Below are 21,553 nucleotides of genomic sequence, written 5' to 3'. Positions count from 1 at the left end.
GTAGAGACTATCAACGGATGTGGAATATCCGTTGAAGTTGAAACTGTTGTTATCAACGGATAACTGCTGTTAAGCTTATCCGTTGAAGAGCAACCACTTGTCAACGGATGAGTGATATCCATTGAAGAAGGAAAAGAAGATGAAATTGAAAGTGATATAACTGTTGAATCTGTATAGATTGATTTGATATGTGTTGATACAGATCCTTCAATTATATCTGAAAGAATTTGCGGGTGATCCAACAAATCATCTAAAAGATGATGATCACCTGTATTTGAGTGGGGCTTCTCCCTGAGTTGTAAAGAGGGAGAATCAGGAATTGATGGGAATAGCATATCCACATCCAGAGATGGTGAAGAAGTATTTGGTGATTGATGTGTAGTTATTGTGAGAGAATGGGGCTGTGACTCCACATTTATTGGAGTCACATCAAACTGAGTTTGAGAAGGCACAGAGACAGATGGATGTATCTGTGCAGTGTGTGCACCCTGTGTAGAAGATTGGGTTCTAGCCTTCTTTCTTCTAATAAAGGCTTTTGTAGGTGAGTGTTTGGCTTTAGTGTCCCTCCCTCTTTTGTTCTGTGTTCCTGGATGGGAACTCTTTTCAATAGTAACATCCTTTTGGGAGGATGCTACTAGGGATGTGCTAGAGACCTTTTCAACCACCACAGCTTTTTGAGAAACTGGGGCTTGGCTAGCTTGGGAAGCACTCAACTCTCCTTCCTTATCCTGGGGGTTTCTTTGATGTTCACCCCTCCCCTCACCACTCACACCCTGATCACTTCCCTCAGGGTTAATGGTTGTTGTTACAACTGTTGTCTTTTGAGAAACAACAGAGGTGGTTTTCTTTGTCTTGGATTTTGAAAGTTTGGATTTGGTGACCTTGGTAGAAATCTGTTGGGGCATTGACACAGATTTCATGGCCACACTAGAAGATAAAGAAATAGAGGGGTTGGAAGAAGTAGGAGTTGTAGAAGCAATTACCTCACCTACCTGGGGTGCATTCATGATTGGTAAATATACCAATTGCACACTGCTGTTAAGATCCATTCTCTTCAAGTCTGCAAGAACTCTTTTCTCTTGTGCCCAGCACTTGAGTTTATTATTCTCATTGATTATGACTAAACCTTCAGCAACATGGTTAGCCAATAACATAAAGAATCTAGCATAATAGATGTTATTAGGTCTATTAGCTTTGTTACCTAATCTAGTACCTAATTCTAGCATCACATAGTTGCTAAAGTTAAAGTACCTATCAGAAACAAGCATATAGAACATGTTAACAAGAGATGAAGTTATGGCATCAAAATTACTAATTTTCCCAGAGAAAACCTTTATGAAGGCATCCCCAAGAAAACTCCATTCTTTCCTAAGGCCTTTTCGTCTAATACCCCCTAAATTAGCAGAGTTAAGAGAGTAACCTATGGAATCTAACATGCTGGATACATCACTATCAGTGTGTGGTGTCATGGCATTGTTCTCAGGTAATTTAAAACATGCTTGTAAGTCATCACAGTTTATACAGTGATTTTTACCTTTGAGAGTGAAGGAGATAGTCATATCCATGGAGTTGAACTCAGCAGTTGTCCAAATCTCCTCAACTACTTCACAGAAAATCGTTGGGGCTTCCAGCATTGCATAGCTAAGTTTACAGTTTTTGATGAAGTCCATCATTTTGTGATAATCTGAGTGGGCTTCATTCTTCTCTACCAGAGCTATGAAATTATTCTTCTCGTAGATGAACCCAGATTGAGACATAATCTTCACGACTGGTGCCATTGTTGTGAGTAGAAATTGCAGAGAATAACTTGAGGGTTTTGCAGAGAGAAAATGGTAAATGCTTGAAATTCTAAGAAAGCGTAAAGTAATAATGAACAATCAGAAGGGCTTATATGCTTTAAAAAAAAAATAAATAAAGGATTAATCAATAAATAGGTGTTGGTGAATTTCAGCCGTTTAAGAATAAACTGTAAGTATTCTAATAACTACCTTTAAAACCAATACATACAGATGTATGTATGGTATCAACGGTTAAGAAAATAGAATCAACGGCTGTGAAACACCTCAAACGTCTGATGTGACATTTCAACGGATAATGTAAATTGTCATCCGTTGAAAGGTACTTCAGCTTTATCCGTTGACGGATAAAAGTTCCAGAGATATACTTGTCTTTCAACGGATAATGAATATCCGTTGATAGAGCAATTTTGACTTTCAACGGATAGGGAACATCCGTTGATGGAATAAACTTTGTTAAAAGTCAAATTTGTTCTAGCAACTAATATATTTCAGGCTCCACATCAAATTGCAAAGAAGACATGAATTTTAAGAGTAATTAAGCATACCTAGCTCACTTACCAATCTTGTGAATGTTGATTCATCAAGTGGCTTGGTAAATATGTCAGCAATTTGTTGTTCACTTGGAACAAAATGTAGTTCTACTGTACCATTCATGACATGCTCCCTGATGAAGTGGTACTTAATATCAATGTGCTTGGTCCTTGAGTGCTGCACAGGATTCTCTGTTATGGCTATGGCACTTGTGTTGTCACAAAAGATAGGTATTCTATCAACATGAAGTCCATAATCAAGGAGTTGATTCCTCATCCATAACATTTGAGAACAGCAACTTCCAGCAGCAATGTATTCAGCCTCAGCTGTAGAAGTAGAGACTGAATTTTGCTTTTTGCTAAACCATGATACAAGCTTGTTTCCCAGGAATTGACAGGAGCCTGTTGTACTTTTCCTGTCTATTTTGCAACCTGCATAGTCTGCATCTGAATAACCAATTAGATCAAAGCCAGATTCTCTAGGATACCAAATTCCTAAATTTGGTGTACCCTTGAGATATCTGAAAATTCTCTTGATAGCAATTAAGTGAGACTCCCTAGGATCAGCTTGAAATCTCGCACACAGACATGTAGCAAACATTATATCTGGTCTGCTAGCAGTTAAATATAAAAGTGAACCAACCATGCCTCTATAACTTGTAATGTCCACAGACCTTTCAGTCTTATTTAATTCAAGTTTGGTGGCAGTGGCCATGGGAGTTTTTGCAGATGAACATTCCATTAAGTCAAACTTCTTTAAAAGATCATGAATATATTTAGTTTGACTAATGAAAATTCCATTACTAACTTGTTTAATTTGTAAACCAAGAAAATAGGTTAGTTCTCCCATTAGGCTCATTTCATAATTACTTTGCATTAGCTTAGCAAACTTCTTACAAAGATTATTATCTTTAGAACCAAATATTATGTCATCTACATAAATTTGAACAAGTATACTAGAGCCATTAACATTTCTAAAGAAGAGAGTTTTATCAACAGTACCTCTAGTGAAGTGATTCTCCAAAAGAAATTTTGATAAAGTTTCATACCAGGCTCTAGGTGCTTGCTTCAGTCCATAGAGTGCTTTCAACAGATAATACACATAGTCTGGAAAATTTGGATCTTCAAATCCTGGAGGTTGACTTACATAGACTTCTTCCTCTAATTTCCCATTTAGAAATGCACTCTTGACATCCATTTGATAGACTTTGAAATTGGCATGGGCTGCATAGGCTAGAAAGATTCTGATAGCTTCAAGTCTTGCAACAGGAGCATATGTCTCATCAAAATCTATTCCCTCTTGCTGAGAATAGCCTTTAGCAACCAATCTGGCTTTATTCCTTATGATAATGCCATTTTCATCCATCTTATTTCTGAATACCCATTTTGTATCAATAGGACTCTTGTTCTTTGGTTTGGGTACCAGCTTCCAAACTTGGTTTCTCTCAAATTGGTTTAGCTCTTCCTGCATAGCTAATATCCAATCTGGATCCAATAAGGCTTCTTCCACTTTCTTAGGTTCCTCCTGAGATAGAAAACTACTATACAGACATTCATCTTGAGTAGCTCTTCTTGTTTGCACTTTAGATGATGCATCACCAATGATCAGTTCAAAGGGATGATTCTTGGTCCATTTCCTTTGAGGTGGAAGATGAGCTCTAGATGAGGTGATCTCAGTATTGTCATGATGTGAGATAGAGTTTTGATTAGTTGAAACTCCCCCTGAGTTGTTGGTCCTTTGCAGGGAACTTGGAGTTCCATCAATTAATGATGTAAATTGATTATCAGTTGATGAGCTATGATCAACGGATGTTTCATTAAGTACTTCAACGGATGATGCACAATGTCTTTCAACGGATGCTGAATTTTGTGCATTATCCAGGAGCAAATTTTGTATTCCTTTTGAAGTGTCGTCTCCATCAATCTCTTCTTCACTATCATCACAATATATTTCAATATTGTCAAATTTGAGTCTCTCATAATGTTCCTCATCTGTTAGTCCATCAATCTTTTTATCATCAAACACAACATGCACAGATTCCATAACAATGTTGGTTCTTAGATTGTAGACCCTATAAGATTTTCCAGCTGAATAACCAACAAATATTCCTTCATCAGCCTTTGCATCAAACTTCCCTTTATGGTCAGATTGATTCCTTAGTATAAAACATTTACATCCAAAGACATGAAGAAAGTTTAGAGTTGGTTTTCTTTTCTTGAACAACTGATAAGGAGTCATGCCTTTAGCTTGATTGATCAGAGAAATATTTTGAGTGAAACAGGCACAATTAACAGCTTCAGCCCAAAAATATGTTGGTAACTTTGATTCTTCAAGCATTGTTCTGGCAGCCTCAATTAAAGATCTGTTCTTTCTTTCAACTACCCCATTTTGCTGAGGTGTTCTTGGAGCTGAGAACTCATGCATGATTCCATTTTCTTCACAGAACAGCCTTAATGTCAAATTCTTGAACTCAGTTCCATTGTCACTCCTGATGTTTCTTACTTTTAAGTCAGGATGATTATTGACTTGCCTGATGTGATTGATAATGATTTCACTTGCTTCATCCTTTGATCCAAGAAAACAGACCCATGTGAACTTTGAGAAATCATCTACAATCACTAAACAATATCTTTTTCTTGCTATTGACAATACATTGACTGGTCCAAACAAATCCATATGTAACAGCTGTAATGGTTCATCAATTGTTGTTTCAAGCTTCTTCTGAAATGATGCTTTCCTTTGTTTGCCTTTCTGACAAGCATCACACAGACCATCCCTTGAGAATTCAACAAGAGGAATTCCTCTTACTAAGTCCTTTTTGACTAGATCATTCATTGTCTTGAAATTCAAATGGGATAGCTTCTTGTGCCATAGCCAACTCTCAACTGAACTTGCTTTGCTGAAAAGACAAGTAATAGATTCTGCATCTGTAGAGTTGAAGTCAGCTAAGTACACATTTCCTTTTCTAACTCCAGTTAGAACCACTTTGTTGTCTTTCTTACTAGTGACAACACAGGCTTCAGAATTGAAGGAAACTGTATTCCCTCTATCACATAGTTGACTGATACTCAGTAGGTTGTGCTTGAGACCATCAACTAATGCAACTTCTTCAATGATGACATTCCTTGTTGAAATCAAGCCATATCCCATAGTAAACCCTTTGCTGTCATCTCCAAAGGTTATGCTGGGGCCAGCTCTCTCTTTAAACTCTGTGAGCAGGGAGAAATCTCCAGTCATGTGTCTTGAACAGCCACTGTCCAAGTACCATAGATTTCTTCTATTTTCCTGCACACCACAAAATCAATCAATTTGATTTTGGTACCCAAGTTTCCTTGGGTCCATTCTTGTTAGCCTTTCTCCTAGACTTCATTCCTCCTGCATCTTTAGACTTAGGTGAGTTTGAGTCAACCTTGGTCTTAGATGTGGTTGGTTGAGGTGTAGGGTTAGTCACAACATTATCCAGCACATTTATAGTATTATTAGGCATGGATTGTGCATACATGTTATTCCACATTGGCATATTGTATGGCAATTGAGGCATACTGAATGCAGCAAGATAAGAATTGTTAAAATATGGCATGTTTGCAAAATGTGCATAAGGATTTTGTTGAGACATAACAGGCAGAGCATGTAGAGGTGATACAGACATGTTAGGCATGGAAGAGGGTACAGTTATGGGAGATTTCTTAATAGATTTACAGTAAGCAGATAGATGATTAACACTACTACAATGCACACAGCTTTTTCTAGGAGCATACTTGTCAGGTGTGTAATTGTTATGTTTGTTAACTCCTACCTTCCCATTTCTGTTGGATTTCCTTTTGGATTCCTTTTTATCCTCAACCATCTTGAGCCTATTGTTTAACTGTTCTAAGGTCATGTGCCCTACATTCACCTTTCTGACATCTTTGGATGTGCTTGCTCCTTCTTTGACAAAGTTCTTTGAAGTTGAACCAAACTTTTTGTTGAGTTTCTTTAGATTTTCTCTTTTAGAAACATCTGCCTGTTTTAATTGAGGAACCTTCAACGGATGTTCCTTTTCTTCCTTCAACGGATAACTTTCATCATCCGTTGATTCCACATCCGTTGACAGTCCATCAATTAATTCCAGTTTCTTTTTATTTTTATCCCAGGCAGTTTCACAGAATGATTCAATTCCTTGGACTTTGGCAATTTGAGCACTTACATCCCTAGATGTTTTCCAGGCTTTAATCACCTCTTGCTCTTTCTCTAATTGATTGGAAAGTATTTCTACTTTCTTAATAGATTCAGCTAGTTCATTTTCAACAGATACACAATGCAGCTTAGTCTTTTCTAGGTCAATTAACTTATCTTCTAACACAGCATTTCTATTACTTAAAAACAGATTGTTCTCTTTAATCCTACTATTTTCTTTAGCAAGAGATTTAAGAGATACACGCAAATGATACAGTTCAGTAGACATGTCATTAAAAGCATCATTGCACTCTTCTTTAGTAAGCTGTGTTATATCAGTAGTAATTACCTGGTTGCTTGATGAACTAACTTCATTCTCCTCAGAATCAGCCATGAGAGCCAAGTTAACATATTCCATGTCTTCATCCTCTTCTTCTCCATCAGCTGCCCAGTCTCTTTCTTGAGTAATGAAAGCCCTTTCCTTCTGTTTGAGCAGATCAAAATATTTCTTTTTGTAATCTACTTGTTCAAATTTCTTCTTTTCAGAGGTTGGCTTTCTGCACTCACTTGCAAAGTGTCCACTCATACCACAATTAAAACACTTGAACTTGAATTTGTCCACCATGTTCTTATGGGGTTTAGTGGCTCTAGTGTTTTTCCTGAACTTCATCTTTGCAAATCTCCTGGACAGAAATGCAAGATGCTCATCAATACCATCAGAGTCATCTTGACTGGAGTTGTCTTCATTTTCAGCAACTTGCCCTTTACCCTTGTCTGATTCTGGATTTCTTACACCATCTTTGGAGCTTGATGTAGATCTCACAGTTTCTTTTCTGCATTCTTTCTCATTTTCAGCTACCAATGCAACTGAACCTCCTTTCTTTCTCCCCCTCTCCAATACCTCATCCTGTTCCAACTCTAGTTCATAAGTCTTCAAGATTCCATATAATCTTTCAAGAGTAAAGTCCTTATAATCTTGAGAGTTTCTTAAGGAAACAGTCATGGGTTTCCATTCCTTTGGTAAGGATCTCAAAAATTTAAGATTTGAATCCTTCACCTGGTACACTCTACCATACAGCTTCAGTCCATTCAACAGTTTTTGGAATCTATTGAATGTGTCATTTAAAGATTCATTTTCTTCAAAATGAAAGTGCTCATACTGTTGAATGAGAAGCTGCATTTTGTTCTCTCTTACTTGTTCTGTACCTTCACACAGCAGCTGAACTGTGTCCCAAACCTCTTTGGCAGTTGAACAATTTATCACATTATCAAACATATCCTTGTCAAGACCATTAAACAAAATGTTCATAGCCTTCTTATCCTTGTGGACTTCTTCTGTGTCTTCCATTGTCCATTCTGCTCTGGGTTTTGGAATGGATTGACCAACAGCAATTGTGGCCGTAGCAACTGTGGCTACTTTGTGGGGAATGTGAGGACCATTCTCAATGCAGTTTACATAACCTTCATCTTGGGAGAGTAGATGAAGGTGCATTTTCACCTTCCAGTGGTGATAACTGTCTTTGTCAAGAACTGGGATCTTTACTCCAATATCCTTCTTACTCATCTTTGTTAGATTCCAAGATCTTTAAACTCTTTGTGTGTCAAGAGCCTGCTCTGATACCAATTGTTATTCCTAGAAGACTAACAATGAGATTTACAGAAGGGGGGTTGAATGTAAATCTCAAAACTTTTTCAAGTTTTGAGCAGTTTATAAAGTTGTGTGTTCAAGAAGAACAAGTGTGTGAATTGCTTTAAGCTAATACAGACAGATATATATTCAAGCACAAATGTAAAGAACACAACAGACCTTAAAAACTTTTCTGGTGGATTTGTTGTTCCACCAGAGATGGTATATTAGAAAATCTGTGTTCAACAATGTTGATCACAGCTGCATCCTAGTACAAACTAGATGAATTTTCTCTCAAGATATTTCTTGACAGCTCTGGAAAAATTCTCTCTAATTACTAGCTTCTTCTTGGTTCATATATATTACCAAGTGTACAAGTGAAAAACAATATTAAATTACAATAGTAAAATAAGTTCTTCACTTGCTTCTTTTCCTGTTCACTCAAGTACTTTGTTGACTATTGCAACTTTGTACAAAAGAAGAACGGCTGCTTTTTCTGTTGATCCTGAAATTCGGCTACCACATCTCAGTTTTCTCTGTCAACCCACGTGCCTCTGCTTGTAGGTACAACTACCACTTATCAACGGCTGATTAGCAGAACATCCGTTGAAGCTTTCATCCGTTGATGACTTCATCCGTTGAAGGATGTTATCCGTTGAAGCTTTCATCCGTTGATGCTCTCATCCGTTGAAGGATGTTATCCGTTGAAGCTTTCATCCGTTGATGCTCTCATCCGTTGAAGGATGTTATCCGTTGAAGCTTTAGAGACATCCGTTGAAGCTTAGCTTCTCATCCGTTGAAGGTCTTTTAAGTCATCCGTTGATACCACTTCATTTATACAAAATTACAAGGCATGAAATATTTACAATTGGCCTTCCTATCTGCATATCATCTAGTAGTCAACATGACTCATAGTTTCTCTCAACTTCTAAGAATTACAATTTTAAATACAGAGACTGAAATATGCTACAATACTAGACTTATTTCTAAGTAAAGCTACACCATCAACGGATAGCCAAAGTGGTCTTATCCGTTGAGGCTACAGACACTAAATTTCTACTTAAGTGTTTTGTTAAACATATCATCAAACTAATGCACATATATTCCTAACATATAATTATAGCTGTTTATGTTGTTAAGAGAAACAGGAGATAGAGGGAAGCCACTGGAGGAAAGAAAAAAGAAAAAAAAGATGCACGATTGCAATATTTTTTTTTTGACGAAAATCGTATTTGCATTACTCATAAAGCTTCAGAACAGATTGCATGATGAATAAAATCAGGAGCATTAACGTGTCACTCCTAAAAATAGGCTGATTTTACTAATTTATGAGCAATCCTATTCGCAGATCTACTTAACAAACATACTAACACTTCATCAAAGTGATAAATCAATACAATCTCTGACAATTGTATAAAAAAAGATCTTCCATCTTATCCTTTGCATGCTCGAACCAGAACTTGTGAATCAGTTTCAAAAACACACCGCTGGAACCCTTTATGCACGATTGCTATCTATGAACGAAAAGCAGAACTGTTTTTCATATTTGTTAAAGATGAATTGAATATTTATGTATTGACTAGCTTTTTTTTTCAACTAAAATTCCAATAATTTAAGGAATAATCCAACAATATAAGGGAGGAGAAATAAAAGAGTTCACAATTCCAGACATGCAAGGAAGCCTAACTATGTCATGAACTAACTTATTAGTTTGTCGTCCAATATCTTAAACTTTCACATCATTTCTTTGATGAAGAATTGATGTGCAGCCTTTAAAGTTCAAATATATTCCCCACATAGGATGTTTTAATTTAAAACATTTTTATATAAATTTTAATTATATAAATAAATTAGTTATTTTAATACATGAATAAAATGTAAAAAAGGGTAAAATCATCATTTTACTTAGAATAAAAAGTCTCATAAATTTTATCATCGTGTTCTTCTATTATATATTGAAGAGATTTTTAATGTATGTTGTATAATACATGCATGTACTTTAACAAGACTAAGATATTATGTCAACCCTAGGTAAGTTGTATTGTTATCTTAACTAGCTCTATAATCCGTGCAATGCACGGGCATGTTCTATAGTGCGTGAATTAATGTCATTTTGATTGTAATTATCGACGATATATTCATGTTTGTGGCGCCCTCCAAACCCGGGTCAGAAGTTTGGGGTCCACACACACACCTTATTAATAACCTGCTTATAACAATGATAAATATAATAATATGCACTGACCCTACTTACCAACTATCATGGACCGCAACAGGTCAAAGTATGCACACAAGCCAAGCACACCTACTTATATTACAAACGTTCAAATCCCAACTATTCCAAACTCAGAACTGAGTATTAAACATTATTACAAACTTTTACAAACTTAAATTATTCCAAAAGAAGCCTACTAGCTTAGCTCGATCAACCTGAACCCTAGCTCTCGCGCTGGACTGGGGATCCTCGGTACCAACCGGTTCCTTCTTAACTGGAAAAGAACATAAACAACATCGCACAGATGAGCTAACTAGCTCAGCAAGTCACAATGACAAAACTGAGAATAATGATCATCAGGTGGAAATGGTTACGATATCAATTGAACAATGAATTATGATTTAGAATTGGATATTATACTTTCATTTTAAAAACCAAGGTTAGGCTGCTGATCAGTCACGCACTAACCCCGAGCAAAGCACACAGCACTGCTCTAACTACTGGATCCAGGGCACACATTGGCCTAACTTAACCATTATATGGTCTGACCACGAATCTGGTCCACAATTTTATAAAAACAATCCAATTCTAACATAATAACAGAATAATCAGTAATAAACAATAAACAACATCATTAACAACATTAGACGTTCAATAATGAAAATGGTTTCAATCTGCATAGGGATCAATATGGCAGTTTCAAAGCATGGATGCTAGGTAATGAAAGAATTGGATAGCAAAGGAAATAATGTTTCAAGGATTTGGCCTTTCAAAGTATAGGATACAATGGTTTGAGTGTGTAAGCAATCTGGTTCAGTGTTTGATATTTAGTTTGCATGTATTTGTGGAGCAGTATCGTATCTGGATGCACAACAATCAATGGTTTAGAAAGAATAAGGTTTACGGCTCAAGATCAATAACTGGAACCAGGGTTTAGGGTTCAGTGCTTCAAAGCACTTGCAATATAAAACAGGACTATCAATCACTACAATATCTCGAGAAAGTTCAGAATACTTGCCTGGTACTAGCTTACTATACTGCACTCGCTTTCAATCACCACTGTCTTACTCCTCGACTACCTGTTTCCCTTTCCTACGCCTTGCCTCTTCTGCTCACATATCATAAGCATCTATAAATATTCAACTCGCATAATTCTATTCGACACATACTTCTATCTACCCTTCGTTTCACCCAAATTCGATTAACGGATTGAAAGTTACGCAATAAACAAGTAACATCGAGTACATAGACCGACAGTTAACCAATCATGTCACATATAGCACATAACACATCACATAATCAATGATATAACGTTTATAAAGAAGTCTCGGGTCATAAACAAGCTTTTGGATATTTAAAATGATTTTTAAAATATTTTTCAGAATTAAAACAGATCGTTGAATCAATTTCGAAGTAGTAAACAGGGTTCGGTTGGCCAATTCTGGCTTCAAAACAATTTTATAATAATTATCGAGCCTTGAAAACAATTTAAAATGATATTTTAAAGCTCGAAACTATTTTTCGGAATTTTTAAATCATTTTTAAATAATTAAATCTAATTAAATAATTGTATAAAATTAATTAATAATTAATTAAATCAATTAATCAATTAATTTTCGAATTAATTGACTAATTAATCAATTAAAAATTAACTGAAATTAATTAACTAATTAATTCAGATTTATTTTTGAATTAAATATAATTTTTGGAATTAAAATAATAATTTTTGGAATTTTCAGAAATTAAAATCGAATTTTTATAATAAAAATAAATAGAAAATATGATTTTTGAATATTTTTAAAACAGGAATCCAAAATTTGCAAGTTCTGGAAACCTCAGGGACCTAACTGTTTCTTCCCCAAAAGATTATGTACTAAACTGTAATTTTACAGGGGGGTCGCCGGAAAAGTTCTGTCTCGCCGGAGAAGACGATCCCGCCGTCCTCACCCCACCAACACTTCCAGATACGATCTACACATCCCCAGGAACTTATTCATGCAATCAAAACACATCAATCATCCCTGTTTTGGCCGGAAAATGAACAAGAACATTGCCGGTTTCCGACGAACATCGAATATCTTCAAAACACAACTCCCTTCGATTCACTAATCCTCTGTTAACGAGCTATATACCAATCGATTGCAAATTTTATAAGGAACATAATCCACTATAAATTAACAGCTAATAACCCCTAAATCAAAAAGCCCCAAATTTCAATTGAAAACATTCATACGGGTTATAAACCCTAATTTTGAAATTCGAGAATTAAACCCACTTTTGAGCATGTTATTGAACTCCAAATCAGACGTATGACATATGAAAATCATCAGGAAAACAAGCTCTACAACATACAAGTATCAAATCATACAAACAATCATCCGAACAAAAATTCATATTTTTAATAAAATTAATTCGAAAATAAATAAATTTTCAGAAAATAAACCTTGATTTCTGCAGTGATATGGAACACAGAATCTGGTAGTACTCCTTGAGACCTTCGATTTGGTTACTCCAACTTTTCCAACTGATTTCAATAACACCTTGAAATTGTAGTTTGATTCTCAGAAGGTTTTATGAATTTAGGGGTTTTCTCTGGAAAATTATATAATTAACTGACTGCAAATGATTTTGATACGAAATAAAATACGGGAAAAGACTATTTATAATTACGGAAAATTAGTATCCCGTTGGATCATTCCGGATATAAAACGGTACGTTTATTTGTAAAAACTGATCCAAACGGTATCGGTTTTCGGGACAGTTATCCAAACCAGTACAATTTGTATTGCGGTCTTGGTCTCAGCGCCTGGTTACACGTACTACGAGGTGATAATTGGGATAGTTTAATATAAAGCTCTCGTTTATCGAAAATACGAGTTTTATTGATTTACCGAAACGAATATTGTATCGAAAATGTTGCGTCGGGACCCGCGCAGGACAAACCGTACGCCGGATTGAAAAAGTCGAAACATGGAATATGCTCGGAATTTTACAATTGGGTTAGGAAGGAGTTCTCGGAAGAGTTTCGGGTTTCAAAAACGTAATAACGGATGACGTCGGTTGGTTCCCGTTTTTATAAAATAGATTTTAAATACCCGGAAAAAGATTTTATAAATTTCATATGATCCTTATAAATTCATAAATCAACATAAAAATAATTAGGAAGATATGACAATTATCTATATTTTATTTTGGACATATAAAAATTAAAATACTCAATTAATAATATTTTTAAATATCCAAACATATTTAACACTTAACAATTAATTCACAGAACAGATACTGAACACATATATTAATTATTTATTAGCAAAAATACTTACACGATATATCCCGGATATTACAATGTTGCTTCATGATGGATCGATTAACTAAATATCTCTCTTTATGAAATTGAGATCGATGTCGTACTTAACGTGTTTTTTCTCAAAATGAATTGAATATGCGGAAATGAAATCGTAATATACGATCAAAATATAATACAAATGAAAGCACACATATCCTATGAAAATAATTACAACTCATAAGAATGAAATATTGCGGAGTTGTTTAAAGAGTTATTATAGTTGTTTACATGGTACAATTAGTGATACAAAATACAATGAATATGAGGTACTCTTACTTTCCATATTAGAAAATATAATGATTGAATATGAAAACTGACATATTAAATATAATATTGTACAATTGACAATATAAATACACTTTTCAAATACATCATTTTTTATGATAAATATATTAATAGATAGGTCAGTAATCAATGGTAATGAAAATTGAAAAATGGACTAAATTGGTGGAACTACTGAATTACGGTTTATCAAAAATCGAGAATTTATCGAAATGCTAAATCGAAATAATATCGAATATATTTTTATATTCTTTTTAAATATATAAGTAAAATAATTATATTTGAGATGTGTAAAATTGTATTTGTACATCCGTACTAAGTTATAACATTATTTTGTGTGCATTATTTATTAAAATAATAAGAGTCTTATGGTGTGTTTGGTATTGCTGTTGCAGACAGCAACAACAGTTTTTCGCTGAAAAGCAGTTAAAAATTGTTTGGTAAAATTTAAAAGCTGCTTTTCGGAAAAGTGCTTTTGGCATAAAAGCTGTTGTTAGAGAAAGTAAGTCCCCCCATGCTTTTAGAAAAAGCTGCTTTTCAGCTGTTGCGGGAAGCAGGTGTTGATTTCACCATCAAACCTTACCAAAAGTATCATTATTTTTAATTTTTTGCATCAACACATATACGTATCAAAAAAATTACCAAACAGTCATCTGATTTTTACAACAGCACTTTTTCTAACAGCATAGCAATTTTTAATAGCAATCCCAAACAAAGCCTTAATCATCTTTACGCATCTCTCTTCTTCTTCCCTTATCTTTTCAGTTTCTATTCAATAAACGTCTGATTTCTTCATTTAAAATCGTCATTCTTCACCAACTCGATGCTGAGTATATTTCTTCTTCCTTTTCTTCTCTTCATAGCCTCAAATCGTGTGTTTGATTCGTCAAATTTTGACCTGAAAATTGCCGATTTTGATCAAAAATGACAAAAATGTTGTATGCTCCGATTTTGCTCAATAGATTGTTTGATTGTCTTGTAGCAATTTATCGGCGAAATGTGCAGTAATCTTATAATTCTTTTACTTATACCTCTGAAAAAACTTTAAATTGGTAAATGTAAGAAAAATGATTCGCCTTACTATTATAAAATATTAATGTAACTGTAATGAACTTGACATTTTAATATTTTATTATATATATTCAAAAATCTTCAAACTAGTCTTAGTTTATATTCGATTTGGTCATATAATAAGAATCTCAACTTTGTTATAAACCCCCCCCATAACCCACTCTTTTATTCATATACAAAGAGAATATCTAGAAAATTTATTGAATTTAATACTTGATACACTAACATTCTCATTTTCATATTAGTTAACATATTAAATTTATTTGCTGAAAATAAATTTATTTTATATCAAGTCTTCAAAAAAAATAAGAATTTAGTATATATATAGGCAAATATTATTAAATTTTAGATATTTAATTATAGATTGTTAATATTCAATGATAAATGATAACATATATAATATTATTAATACTAATGAGTTAGGTGTAATTAATATATGTTATTAAATATGGAAATTATTTATATTTATTAATAAGGAGTAATAATGATTTAAGTGTAACTAATACATGGTATTAAATTTGACAATTATTTGTATTTATTATTGAGGGGTAAATTAGTAATTTGAAATAAATTATCTCAGCCAACCCCTATTTGCTCTATTATATATATAATAGATTTGCATTTTGTACTTGTAACACTCAAAGTCTGTAAAAATATCAAAGGAGCAGACTGGAGTCTTTTTCTATAAACAGTGTCAAGCCTAAGAATTCTATCTGGAAGAAGATCATGAAGATCATGCCTCAGGAGAATTATGAAGAAGCTTGGAGTTGAATAAATCTGTTTTAGGAAAAATATTCTAAGTCAAGATCTCTACAAGTCACAGATTTAGTGTTATAGAGAAGTCATTCGAGAACTCCAGAATGACTTATAGAGAACTCAGGAAAGCTTATAGAGAACTCAGAAATATCGACTAGTCAAATTGAAGACATGGAGATTGGAGATATCGACAAGTCATTTCTTCACTAGAGAACTCAGAGTTATCGACAAGTCAACATTCATTAGATAACTCTGAGTTATCGATAAGTCAAATTCCACTAGAGAACTCAGAGATATCGATAAGTCAACATTCACTAGAGAACTTTGAGTTGTCGACAAGTCAAATTTGACTAAGAGAACTCTGAGTTATCGATAAGTCAATAAACCATTAGAGAACTCAGAGATATCGATAAGTCGAAGTGAAGATATGAAGACTAGAGATCTCAACAAGCCAAAATTCTTTTATAGAGAACTGAAGACCTCTACAAGCCAAATTAAATATAGAGTACTAAAGATCTCGATAAGCCAATATACTTATCGAGATGTCAAGTTCTCTATAGACCAAAACTGGAGATCTCGAGGTAAAATCTCAAAGTACAAAATTGCAGATCGGTTCAATATCCAAGATTAACAATCAACAAACAATACAAACAGCTGGATTGACAGGTCTACAAAAAGCAGCTTGAAGAATGTGAAAGATCAATGGTGAAGATTAACCGACAAAGGAAGATCAAGATAATCACAGGATGCTAAAGATATGCTAAGCCAAAAATAGAAGATATACTTTTCTATCAATGGAAATGACAAGTGACTGTTTACAAAAGCAATAGCATATTTTATTGTACACTGTGTAAACTAGCAGTTAACTAAGTTATAAAGTTAACACCGGTCCTTTAGTCAGTTGTAATAATTGAGATAGAAAATGTTGTAACACTCTCAAGAAGAAGTTAAGCTCTTTATCAACAAAGAGCCTATAAATTTTTTAGCAAAATATTCTTAATTTTAATATAAAATTAAGCGAGTTTTGAAGATTTGTGTTCTTTATTTTCTGCAAGCTTAATTTTTGCATGAACACATTTTACTACAAGATTTAATTTACTTTGTTCGACCATAAAAGATCAAGAAAAGCTTAAAAACAGTAAAACGCATTCACCCCCCCCCCCCTCTTGTGTTATTCATTTCCTAACAATGGAAGACTATACGAAATATACATTGACACATATATATAATTATTGAATTACTTATAGTTTTAGGAAAAAAATTATATAATAAAACAACTATATAAGTTGATTAATAAGCATTTAAATCATTTTTGACATATATATCAATATCATTACCCTTTGCGATACATTCCTATTATTACCAACAATGTCACATCACTGTCAAAATTATCAAAATCAGACCAGAATCACTGTTTTTTTTATTAAAATTACATCAACAACATCACCTACATCACCAAAATAATCAAAATCAAAGTAAAATTACTAAAATATGAATTCAAATAATTAAAATTTTGAAACATAAATTATCATTATTTTAAACATCTAAAATTTTGACAGTTGTCGAAATTGATGGTACAATGATATTGTCGACGATTGAATAGGTGAAAATAACATCATTGACGGTTTTTTAAATTTATATCTACCGTGAAAGGATGAAAAATAAGATGGATGGTTTCGCCCATGTGTGATCTAAATGTAGTTAAAATTAAGTGACAAATTTGTTTGTAAATAGTTGCTAGAATGATGATTTGGTGATATGAAGAAATGGCTGAATGAGTGACGTATTCACGATGAAAACGTAAAAATAGAGGAGGGAGGATATGTAACGATAACATATTGTTGAAACTGGTGTAAAAATGAAGAATGCATGATGATCAATGTGAAAATGTATATTAAATATGAATGAGTTATTACGATTTAATACTTGTATAAAGAATAAAAGTATAAGATTAGTTCTTAATTTTAATTTGAGTAATTACACGCCCATTGACACATGTCAGTCTACTTGATAAATTTTAAAAAATCATTAGTTTTTTTTTGTTTAACATATGAAATTCAGATAAGAAGTTCAAATTAGTATCAATTTTTATAAAAAAAATATATTTTAACAAATATATCATATTAATATGATAGTTTAAAAATCACGAATCCCAATTCCAAAAATAAAAAAAGTCAGAATTATATTATGAGTAAAAAGTACTTTGTGTACGTGCACTTTAGGTGTCAGACCATTTATGGTACTGCATTTAATAATCTAGCACATGTTATATTGCATTTAATAACTACTTAAATTTTTTGTATCACCGTGAGTTATCCCTAACTCCGTTAACTTCTTGAGGGGTAAATCAGTCTTTTCATTTTTCTTTTTACAGTTTAATCGTATATGAATAAAAAACACATCCCGTAACTTTATTCTCTTATCTCAAAACTCTTCCCTCTTCATTACCCCCTTCATCTTCCTGCCCCATATTGCCACAAGGACGATTGGAATTCCGTCGGCATGGTCTGGTTTTGAAGAGCTGCAGAGGACGTAGATGTGTACTTGCCTGACGATGGTCCTCGTTATGGAGGTAGTTTCTGGCCTTCACTTCTTGTGCGTGTGTATCGACTAAATTAGGGTTAATGATTGTGGTGTTAAATAGTTATAGAGACTTTTAATTAAATTATGTATTTTTCTTTACTTGAATGTCTGTTATAAGAGATGCATGTAAAGTTATATTGTTTTGATTTTAGGGTTTCAATATTGATTTGGTTAATTGGCTCCACTATGGACCTTTTGTGTTTGATGATGTCTAGTAAAAAGACAATTGTTTAGAGTAAATTTTATATTATTATGATAGTGATGTGTCTGTTGTGTTTCATATGCATAAAATTAGATTTTAAGTCCCATATTTTATGCAGAAGATTCAGGCCTTTTTAGTATAAAGTATCACCATGGTGGGGGAATTTAGAGTGAACCCTACTATGTGGGTGGGAGTGTAGATTATTTTGACCTATGTGATGCTGACACAATGAGTTTGATTGAGTTAATTTCAATGGCTAAAGAAACTGGCGAGATAGGTTCTATAAGTTTCTTCTACAAATGGCCTAAGACAGACATGAATAGGGGTTTGCATCCAATTAAAAATAATGCAGATGTGGTTGAAATGTGTGAGATATTGCCACCATCTAGGGTTATACATGTTTATTCCATAACAATGAAGGTTGTATATGCTGTTGGTGCTGATGAGAATCCAACACAAGAGTATGCATCATCTCAGGATCCAGACATTGAGTATGTGGATGGTGAGCAAGTGCAAGATAATTTGAACAATCCTTTAGGTCATGTGAATGATGTAAAGTATATTGATGGTAATACTGATGATGAATATAATCCTACAACTGATAAGGATGTGATGTCTGACTGTAGTTTTTACTCAGATTTTTCCAATGTGGATAACACTGATGATGAAGTTTGTGATCACAAGTCTGAGAGAACTAGAAAGAGGGAATCCAGGGCACATGCCAAGGCAAAGGAGAAGGCGTAGGGTAAAAGAAAAATTGGGGTGGATGAAGCGGTTCAAGAGAAAGTTCCAAGCAAGCCATTGATTGATAATTCCAAAGATGAAGTCAGCGCAGATGAAGAAGATGGACCGAATGACAGTGATTATTCTACTCACTATGCCTTAAGTGATGAGGAGAGAATGACCTCAAATTCAACAGATGAAGATGGAATCTCTTATCCAGTGTTCAATGAGAGGAAAAATATGCATGATCCAAAGTTTCAGTTGGGCATGTTGTTCTCAACAACAAAGGTTTTCAGGGCCGCAGTCAAGAAGCAGGCAATAAAGGAAAAGGAGACCAATCAAACAGTGCAGAAATTATGGAATCAGAGTTAAATTTATTTATGAGAAACCCTGTGAATGGAAGATTTATGCTAGTAAAATGTAGAGGACAGATTCATACCAGATAAAAGTGTACAATTCAAATCACACATGCCAGACCACATTTCATCAGAAACATAACAATTCTAGATGGATTGCAGAACAGTATGAGGATGACATAAGGATTAACCCTACATGGCCTTTGCAGTCATTCTTACAGAAGGTTGTTAATGATTGGCACTGTCATGTGAGTATATATGCTATTGATAGGGCAAAGAGAAAAGCATTGGAGAAGATTAGGGGGAATCATGTTGATTAATATGCCAAGTTATGGGACTATGGAAATGCATTACTGAAGGAAATGCCAGGGAGTACCATTCAATTGATGACTGAAGGCCAAGAAATGCCTGATGGTAGGAAGAGGTTTAAGAGATTTTATATCTGCCTTGCTCCACTGAAAAATGGTTTCATAAATGGGTGTAGACCTTTGCTAGGGCTTGATGGGTGTCACCTTAAAGGCCCTTATGATGGTCAACTATTGGCTGCAGTGGTAACTGATGCTAATAATGGAATGTACCCATTGGCATGGGCAGTTGTTGAGGCAGAGAACAGTGATAGTTGGAGCTGGTTCCTATAACTTATAAATGATGATCTAAGGATTCAGAATAGTGGTGCCTTCACATTTGTATCATACAGGCAAAAGGTACATTCAATTTATTTGCAATTATCATTCCCTTGTATGTACTATATCTAATAGCTGGTTATTGATAGGGCCCGATAAATGCACTAGAAGCAGTATTCCCAAATGCATAACATATATTCCGTGTGATGCACTTGTACAGAAATATGTGGAAGGACCACAAAGGCATAGGAATAAGGATGTTGTTGTGGTTGGCAGCTAGGGCCACCACCGACTACACTTTTAACAAGCACATGGAGGAGATGAAAAAGGTAAAGCTTGAGTCTATGAGTGTTTTTATTATACAAAGACTGTTTTTAATAGTACCATGATAGCAACATTGTATATACAGCTGTCCAAGAAATGTTTTAATTGGTTAAGTGAGAAACCTAGATCACAGTGGTCTAGGAGTGCTTTCCGACCTTTTTGCAAATCAGACATGTTTGTAAACAACCACTCAGAAGTGTTCAACAGTAGCATAAGGAGGTATAGAGATTTGCCAATAATTTCCATGTTCAAATTCATACATGTTGATGTAATGAGAAGGATTCAGATGAGGAGGGATAAAATGCAAAATAGTTATGCATTGAACCCTATTTGCCCTAATGCTATGGGGAGGCTTAACAAGTAAGTGCCTAACTTATCTATTTATTGTGGTTAATTTTTAAATATACACTGCATGTGCACACTTGCTTACTAGATACATTTTATTGACAATTAACTTTATTTTTAAAGCAATAGAGCAAAGTAGAGGCTATCATGTTATTTGGAGTGGAGGAGCAAGGTACCTGGTCACAATGACCTCTGATGGATATGAAATATTTGTTGATCTAGATGCTCATACATGTGCTTGCAAGAAGTGGCAGTTGTCTGGAATCCCATGTTACCATGCATGTGCCTGCATTGCTTGGAGTAAGAAACCCTTTGAACCATTTATCCATCAGTCATATAACAAAGATATGTTTTTGTCATGTTATCAACATATTGTGGAACCTATATATGGAGAAGAAGAGTGAGAGGAAACAAATTATCCCAAGCCTTTACCTCCACATGTTAAGCCTCAGGTAGGCAGACCTAAGAAAAAAAGAAATAATAGGAATGATGTGATTGCTACAGATCCAACAAGACTGAAAATCAAAACACAAAGGTCAAATACAGCTATTATACTGAGTACAACCACAATGCAAGAACTTGCCCAGCTAGGGTAAGAGTGTTTAAATTTTTAAT

The 21,553-nt window shown here is 34.3% G+C and overlaps 1 protein-coding gene across 1 annotated transcript; it reads left to right on the top strand.

The window, feature by feature from the left end:
* Positions 1-20,008: 20,008 nt before the first annotated feature.
* LOC141691975 (uncharacterized) lies at positions 20,009-21,342 on the top strand. The gene is made up of 5 exons (XM_074496723.1): positions 20,009-20,258; positions 20,344-20,350; positions 20,490-20,598; positions 20,679-20,953; positions 21,027-21,342. Exons 1-5 carry the CDS (start codon positions 20,009-20,011, stop codon positions 21,340-21,342), a joined length of 957 nt encoding a protein of 318 aa, XP_074352824.1.
* The last annotated feature ends 211 nt before the right edge of the window (positions 21,343-21,553 follow it).

The sequence above is a fragment of the Apium graveolens genome, chromosome 10 (genome assembly GCF_009905375.1).
Source record: "Apium graveolens cultivar Ventura chromosome 10, ASM990537v1, whole genome shotgun sequence".
Classification (NCBI taxonomy): domain Eukaryota; kingdom Viridiplantae; phylum Streptophyta; class Magnoliopsida; order Apiales; family Apiaceae; genus Apium; species Apium graveolens.
Note: the sequence above shows the minus strand (reverse complement) of the source record. Positions and strands in the feature narration are given on the sequence as shown.